An 8,619-nucleotide genomic window follows, 5' to 3' on the forward strand; every position below is an offset into this window, starting at 1 on the left:
GCTTGGAAGCACTAGGACAGGGCAGATTGCCAAATCGTGATCACAGATCACAGAAAATGAACCCCTACTTTGCATTTAGTTTTAACTTAAAATAAGGCTAAGGACCTGGGGAAATAGCTTTCTAGCACCTATTATAAACTCAAATACTGGATTCTTTGGAGCAAAAACAGATCCTTTACTTTTTACAATGTTGATTTGCAAAAATTCCTTGTTTTGCTGCTTGTACTCCCCCATTCAATCTTGACTGCCAAAATGAGACAGACAGAAAGCGCGAGGACACTATTTTCTTGCATCTCAAGTGGGAACCGTGGCAGCAGACAGTAACTGCTCCAGGTCTGTCAAATAGATGCATTTTGAGTTTCTCATTCTGACACAGCCTTCTCAGATACAGTAATACAACAACAGTTGCTTTTTCCTCTGCCACCGACTACCCCATTCAGCTTTTTAATTTCATCTTCTAGTGCAGGTTGGCATCTTTCCGGCAGAGAACCAATTTTAGGAGCTGCAAGCCTTAAAGTCTGTTACATCTCTGCTTTTGTAGTGGTCTTAGTCAGAAGCTAGTCAATCAGTAAATTAGCATGGCGGTATACAATAAAACTGGACACAAATTTAAATTTCACACTTTTCATTATCCCATAAACTTGATTTCTCAACCATATGATATGTAAACACCACCTTCAAATCATACAAAATCAGGTGGCAGAACAGGCCAGTTTAGCTTTTTCCAGAGTTTAGTGTAAGTATTCCAAATGTCCAGATTTCTCTAGAACTTAGTTCTACTTGATTTATGATAAATAAGCTCAGACAATACTTTGCTTCCAACTGCTTTAGTCTCTTTTTATTCTTTAGGTAATCTCTTCCAGAGTTAACTACTTCCATTTGTAGGTGATGAAATGCTTAAGAAATCCACTTCAAATGTTGGCACTGTTATGAGCATAGTCTTTCCCTTTACTTCAACTCAGAATTAAGACTTTTAATTCTTGTTTTTATATTCCAGTCCCAGTAGTCTGTAGAAGTTATCTGAAGACAGTCTTATTGCTTTCTAGTAGTGGTCTACAACCAGGCTCTAGCTTCTCCAGGAACTTATTACCAAATGGATTTAACTAGGTAGGAAACTAAGAGGCCTTCTCTCAATTGAGTTTAAATGCATTTTATTTTTAGACAACCTACAAGACATGTTTTTCTTAAAAAACAATGCCTCCACTCCAAATAAATCAAGGTCAAAATAAATGAAGAGCTCAAGATGACATCAGTCCCGTTTGTCTGTCCTGGTGTTGTGTGAATGAAAAGCAGCAGCCAGTTACGATGACAGGTGATAGATCCAAGTAATTGCCAAATTTGTTACTGTAAAAACAAGAAGATTGTATTAACACTTTTCAATTAACAAAACACTTAACATTTCTAAGCTACACATGTATTCCCCTATTCAATCTGGACCGCCACAAAGACAGACAGAAAGCGCAGGGATTTTTTTCTTTTGCATCCTAGTGCAAACCAAAAGAACAACTGCAAATTGTTCAAGGTCTATCAGTGGATGCAGAACACTCTGAACACCAAGTCAGAATTAGCCCAATTTCCAGAAGGCTCATTCTGTATGAAGTCCCAACTCACCCTATGTTCAACAAAAACTTTACAGATACTGAGTAATCTCTGGCAGCTCACCTGCAACATTTATTTTTAGGTGCTTCTGCAAGCAACCCCAGTGTAGTAAGTTTACCTTGCTCCTAACTTATATAGAGGCCTCTGAGATCTAGGATAACAAGCTGCAAAGTCCAGTCTTTGTTTCTGTATTGCTTCCAGCAGTTCTTTGCTTAGCATTCAATTTCATTGATGAATTTGCACACCAACTTACCAGTCAACTCTAAACTATTTCCTGAAAGTTGGTAACATTACAAAGTTTCAATGATCATCCAACAAATTGGTAAACTGGCTCATGTATATGTGAAAAATGTTAAAGGCCACTGATTTTAAGGCCAGCTATGGGTAAGATGTTCAATCATACTATCAGTACTTTATTAAATACCACTGAAATCTTTTACATTATGAAAATTCAACCACCTTTAGACACCCCCAAAGAAAAACACTCTGGACCCTGTACCCACATTTTACAAAGGAATGCTATCAAAGGGGGGGGAAGGACTGATACAATATCCACTCAAAGCACACCAGTGGGATGAAACAAGCACTACAGCTAAGGTATCTATATTCTTACATTACTGATCACAACCCCACTTCCTTATACTTACACATTTTTCCATTTCTAAACCATCCTTAAAGAAAATCATATATGGTGTCACTCCATCCTCACGGTAGTCCAGCAGAGCAACCATACCATCTGGATTCATGTTTTCACCAATAAAGAACTTAGGGAGCAAACAACACCCAAAATTAGAACATTGTGTGTAAGTGTCCTATCAAAACTACTAGACCACATGATAAATGCATGAGCACGATTCAGACCACAATTTAATCAGAAATTCAGCAATTAAAAATATGCTATGTTCTACCCTAGAAACACTCCACAGACTAGAAGTATAAAGAGAAGGAAGATGAAGACCAGTTAGCAGACCTCCCCTACCCCGCCCACTGCTCCCTCTACAGTGTATTTCAGTAGAACTGCCTGTTCTGCTCTCTACTTGTCTATGGTGAATCCATTCCCCCAGCCCTCTCCCTCCCCAAACCTCTGGCCTGTACCCCAGTTCTGTATGCAAAAATGAACAAATCTTATTAAAAGAAAAAACCAGAAACTGCTCAAAAAGTCCAGGAAAAACACAACTACAATGATTTGTTAACTTTTTGTTCTGGCAGTTAAAGTTGTACTATCCTTTTGATTAAAATATTTTAAGGTATTTTACCTGGTAGTTTTTGAAATTAGCAAGGATGTGCTTGATTTGTTCTGCAGCTCCCGTCATAAAAGGTTTTACTCTTTCTGGTCTCTGTTCTTCAAGTTTGCCTTTAATTCTAGAACATATTTTAATAGGTTAAAGTATTGAATTCAGAACAAAATTTTGTCCTGTAAGTAAATATGGCTGAAGCTAAGGAACCTCAAAATTAACCACCCCTTAAAAGACTACACTCTTGGCATGGCCAAAATATGCGGAAATCACTTACGATTTCATATAATCTTTGATGTACTTCTTGTAAGCTTCTTTTGTGAAGCTGGTTTCCTGCAAGTGATGGTTCATGACAATGTCAACACCAGTGATTACTGTGCTTTCGGTACCTTCGCCCTCAGGGCCTTCAGCGGAGGCATTTCCACCAATGAGCGAGTCATCAATGTTACCCTCTGTCCTACTGACCATCTGTATTAAGAATAAGTAGTTTAATTGCAAAAAATGTTGTTGACCTTAGCATACGGGCATCAAAAAAAAATCTTTCAAACCATCAATCACCCTCCCACCAAACATTCTTAATTCTTATTTAAAACGTATGACCCCAACATTCTCATAACAATTCTTTGATGACAGAGACAAAAGGAGGGGGATCATTAGAGGGACAAGTTTTGCGCTAACTCAGGTTGCTACGAGTTGGCAAGGGCGTTGATAGGGCTTGAGGCGAGAAGCACGCGACAGCCCGTCCCAGAGGAGGCTGGGCCGAGGCGCGGACCTATTTCCAGGCTCAGCTCCGCCTCCACTTTTCTAGAAAAACCCAAGCCCGGAAAGAGCGTCTGCTCCGCCAGGAGGCAGCGGAGAAGATTGCACAACCTCCGGCGGGGGAGCGGCGGAAACTCGAGCTTGCCGGGTCTGGCCTCCCCCGCGCGGCGGTCCGACCTACTCACCTTCCCCTCCACCTCCAGGCACAGCCCGTCCGCGATCTCCCGGATCTTGTAGATGTCGGAGAACATCTCATCATCTGCTTGGGGACACAGACCCGCCCGTCACCGTGCGCCCGGAGGCCCGAGGCCGGCGCCATTTCCCGCGCCGGGTGGCCGCGTGCGACCCCAGCCCCTCCCTAGGGGCGCGAGGCTCCGGCGCGTGCCCGTCACCGACCCCTCCCCGTTCCCGGCAAGGCCGCCGGGGTCCTTAAGGCCCACGACCCTGGCAGCCTGTCTCCCGCTCCCTCCCAACCCAGCAACCCCGTCCTCTCCGCGGGGCAGTAGGGCTAGTGCAATCGTGACTCACGGCTGATGAGGTCCCGGTAGATAATCATGATGGCGGCTCAAGGGAGACGACGGCGGCGCTAGCTTAGCAGGAGCCCGGAGCTCGGAGCGAGCGCGGTGCAGCCGGAGCGGCGCAGGGGGGAGGGGGGAGCGGGCGGAAAAGGCCGACTCAGCCGCTCCCCAACCTCATATAGAGGGCACGTCCCCCTACGTCATCGCCCGCTGCGCCTCCGGAAGCGCCGCAAGTGGTGACGTGGCACGCAGAGCCACGCGGGGGGCGGGGCTGCGGGTTTGGTTCGGGCGGGAGGGGAGGGGAGGCGAGGCGAGCATCCGGGTACTTGCCCTGGGATACAATACCCTGTTTCACAAGGCGCGCTAGGCTTGGAAAGGGGTGTTGGGTGTGGGAGGAATAAGGGCCTCCGGCGCCCTTGGTAATAGAGAACTGGAGAAGCGGGCCGAGGGCCCCGCCTCTCTCCCCTGTCCCTCCCTCCCCTGCGGGACCGGTCTGGGTGGGGCTGAGGTGAAATCACCAGCTTCCGCCCCAAGGCTGGCCCTGCTCCAACTCCCAGCTCTTTTAGGCAGCAGAAAATGTCAACTGAAGTAAGGAGCCTTGGCTTTACAAAGGGTTAGCCGGGCCCTGGAGACCTGGGAAGACCGTGAGAGCTGCCGGCTGGGCTTTAGCGGGCATCTCTAATTCTCGAGGGCTTTGGAGAACTTTTCAACTTTTGCCGCAGGGTTTCCCCAGCTGGAGTTTTTGGATGCTTCTGTGGGGAGAACTGAGGCTGAGTAGTGGAATTCAGGTCTCCCCCACCTGTCCCTGGGAATATTCGTGGACTCACAGGGTTGTGAGAAGGGATTTGTGGAAGAAGAAAGGTGTCCCGAGAGAACTTTGCCATTTCCCGATTTCGCCCTGTATTTGAAAGCTTGCGAATTCTGGAGATGGGTAGCTAAAAAGCATATCCCCTTTCTGCTTTTGCATTTGGTCTTGAATTACGCGTTTTGTTTGATAAAAGACGGGTATGTTGTCATTTAAGATGAAGTTGAAATTATATCTTGTGCTAGAGGGTTAAACATGAAAAATAGGGGGTTTCCCACCTGCCCAAATGTTACATGAACTTCAGGCTCAGTTAGTAGATACTAAAATTCCTACATTTACCCTCTCAAGGCAGATCTTTGGTTTAAGACAAAGATGTATACCTGTATGAGACCTAAGGGCTTGATCCATTCTATAAATACTTTTGTACTCTGCTGTGAACCTAACTGGCTTTTAGAGATCCCAGTTGTGATTATACTAAATGCAGTTCTGCCCTCAACTTTTAGTGCCCAGTAAATCAGAATCAGTCAGTTATTAAATGGGGTCTGAAGCTGCACTGGGCTCTTCTTTCTGGCAGATGGTCTATAAAGGATGTAAAGCATGTAAGAATTGTGGTGTAGACCAGAGGTGCAGAGAGTCAGAAGATTCACCAAAGACAGATTGGGGAGCACAACAGTAGGATCCACTGAAATATACCGCTGAGGAGAGCAGTGGATGAAACAGAGCAGTCTGCTGCACCAAGTGGGTTAGCTTCCTTGCTGAGGCTCAAACTTATACTTACTGCCTTGGTCTGACAGCCCTAAAACTTTTAAGTTCTGTGCTACCAGGGAGGCCTCTGTTTCTGTTTTTTTTAGATGTGGGCCATTATCACAGGTGTGAAGTTTGTGGTTTTGATTTGCATTTCCCTGATAAAAAGTGATGATGAACATCTTTTCATATGCCTCTTGGCCATCTTCATGTCTTCTTTGGAGAAGTGCCCATTAGTAGTGCCACTGCCCACTTTTTGATTGGGTTGTTTGCTTTGTTTTTGTTGAGTTGGATGAGCTCTTTATTTTCGATAATCAGTGTCTTATCAGACTTATGGTGTGCGAATATTTTCTCCCAACCACTAGGGTGTCTCTTCATTTTGGATACTGTCCTTTTTGCTCTACAGAGCTTTTTAGTTTGTTGTAGTCCCAGCTATGTATCTTCTCCTTTGCCACTTACTTTTCTCACAAATATATTCCCAATGTCTGGTAGACAGGTAGTCAAAAAGTATTAAGTGAATGAACTTTAGACCAGGACTAATAAATGTCATTAAGATAGATTTGGCTCCCTGTTCCAGCTTATCTATTCTATGAGATAATTATGCTAATGTAATTAGATTTTTAAAATTCCTTTGTGCCTGCCACTTAGGTTTTTTGGCACTATCAAAATAAAGATGGAGGAATAATAGCAAATGTCTAAAGATGCTATTTGTGTAAGTTAAGTTAGAAAAGAGCTTGCTTTCCTTTAGAGCAGGAAAGGACATACTGCTAAGTGAAGAATGTAATGTAACAGCACCCCAGTAACACACAGGCACCATAATAAAGCCAGTGTGTTGCTATGGATACACAGATATTTCAAAGGCACAGAGGACTGTCTAGAAGGACAGGTGTCAAATGATAACCAAAGTTAACTGTTGGAGAAAACTGGACTGAGGAAAAGTGGGCTCAAGGGGAACTTTAGTGCCAGTGTGATGCTAGAGCTGTAATTAATCACAACTGTGTTTTCACATGTAATTTCATGTTGAATTTCTAAAACATTCCTTTTTCTATCGGTACATAACATGACGGTACAGATAAAGTATAGTGGAAGTATTTATATAGGCCAGATCTATATATAACATAAATATATATAAGGAAAATGCAATATAGAAATAAGCATATATGCCTGAGAAAAGCTAAAGGAGTTCTATGGCTGAATTGTATGGTAGGAAGAACTGGGTTTTCTGATAATTTAATAAGCATAGGATGTGTGTGTGAGAGAGAGAAAATGAGAGTGAGCACTGCCATGATTTTCACCTGAAAAACTGACCTATAATTTTTTTTGCTAAAAATGTCGTCAGGTACTTATTAGGGAGGAGTGGAAGGTTAGGGTGGACACTAGCCAACACCTGCAGGAGGAAGATAGCTTATCTTTTGCTTTCCACTCTTTCAAATGAAGAGCACACTGGGTGGGAATTAGAGATAATATAAATTGGAGGTTATATCCACGTATTTTCCTTACACTTTGTCTTGCTTGAAAAGTTATTATAAAATAATTCGAAGAAAGATAGCAGCTTCTAGAGTTCTGTGTAGCCCATAGCGCCTTTGAAAATGAACGAGGCCATTGGTGTGAACTGAAAAGGCGAATGAAACGTAAGATGAAGCCAGGGGTAAGGAGGGTGTCTACCTGGTTCCATCAAGTCTTACAGTCATTAGAGGTGGGCTTCAGATTTTGTCAGGTGCTTTTAGTTATGGAAGAAGGGGCACTATATGTTAGTTTTAAGGCTTATCATAATTTCTGTGTAAAAAATTTTTTTTTCTGGAAAACCTTTTTTCTTTTTTTAATGTTTTCTGAGACCCCAAACATTTCTCCCAGAGGTCTTCACATAAATGCCCCTATACTAAATTAAGCAGTGGGTTTCACCTTTTTTCCTCTAACTTCCTCTAACACAGGCCTAATCTTCTAATTCAGTTTCATAAAAATCACTCTACTAGAGGCAGAACAAAGCAATCCTGCCTCTCAGCTTTCTGAGGTATGGATAAATACAAAGATAAAATTATTTTATGATATGGAATGGCCAGGATCTTCCTTAAGCAATCTGCCACAATTATTATTCTGTAATTCAAGGCTCCTGTCCCCATAAAATCTAGAGGAGGTAGGCACCTACCTCCTGAGGACATCCAAAACCCTCCCTAAGATTTCCATTGATGTGCATATTATATAGTCACTGACAATATGTAGGAAGGAAGAGAATGTATTTCATCACAGAAATGCAACTTTAGATTGAACTCTGGGTGTCTCTGTCAAAGTATCCACAGCCACCAATGACAACTCTCTCTTCTCCCCTCTTGACCCTGCTAGCCACCTTCACCATCAGGAATGAAAAATATCACAAATACCTCTTGTTTTCTCTTACATTATCAGCTTAGCCTTCTTTTTTTACATTTGTAAGAGATGATTGATTAAATTATTTTCTCAAAGGCATTTCTTTTTTTATTTGTTAAAGATTTGTTTTATTTATGTATGCATGCAAGAGCTGCGGTGTAGGCAAGAGGTGCAGGAAGTGAGAGATTTCTCCAGAGTCAGAGTGGGGAGCAGTACAGGTGGATCTACTGAAATACACTGTGAAAGGGAATTAGTGGGCAAGACAGAAGAGGTCTGCTGTGTCATATGGGTCAACTCCCTGGCTGGGGATCAAACTCATGCTGTAAGGGCTGATGATAGCTTCATAGCACTGAGACTTAACCCCTGTACCACCAGGGAGACCAAAGGCAATTCTTTCTCAAAAGGAAAAATGTTTTAGACCCTCCCTGGTGGTGCAGTGGGTTACAGCACAGCACTAAGAAGCTAAAGCCAATTCAGCATGAATTGGATCCCTGCCTGCTTCGGAGGTGGGACCACATGGCGTGGCAGACCTCTCCTGACCGGCCTGCTGCTCCCCTCAGCAGTGTACTTCGTTGATTTTCCTACTCTGCTCCCC

At 43.3% G+C, this 8,619-nt stretch overlaps 1 protein-coding gene across 1 annotated transcript; it reads right to left on the minus strand.

Moving 5' to 3' along the window:
- Window positions 1-816: 816 nt before the first annotated feature.
- TPT1 (tumor protein, translationally-controlled 1) lies at window positions 817-4,280 on the minus strand. Its single transcript, XM_004680140.2, has 6 exons — window positions 4,122-4,280; window positions 3,779-3,852; window positions 3,112-3,302; window positions 2,856-2,961; window positions 2,247-2,363; window positions 817-1,344 (listed from the first exon to the last, which is right to left on the minus strand). Exons 1-6 carry the CDS (start codon window positions 4,147-4,149, stop codon window positions 1,342-1,344), a joined length of 519 nt encoding a protein of 172 aa, XP_004680197.1. The 5' UTR covers window positions 4,150-4,280; the 3' UTR covers window positions 817-1,341.
- Window positions 4,281-8,619: the final 4,339 nt, after the last annotated feature.

The sequence above is a fragment of the Condylura cristata genome, unplaced genomic scaffold (assembly GCF_000260355.1).
Source record: "Condylura cristata isolate star-nosed mole 26May11 unplaced genomic scaffold, ConCri1.0 scaffold00010, whole genome shotgun sequence".
NCBI classification, from domain to species: Eukaryota; Metazoa; Chordata; class Mammalia; order Eulipotyphla; family Talpidae; genus Condylura; species Condylura cristata.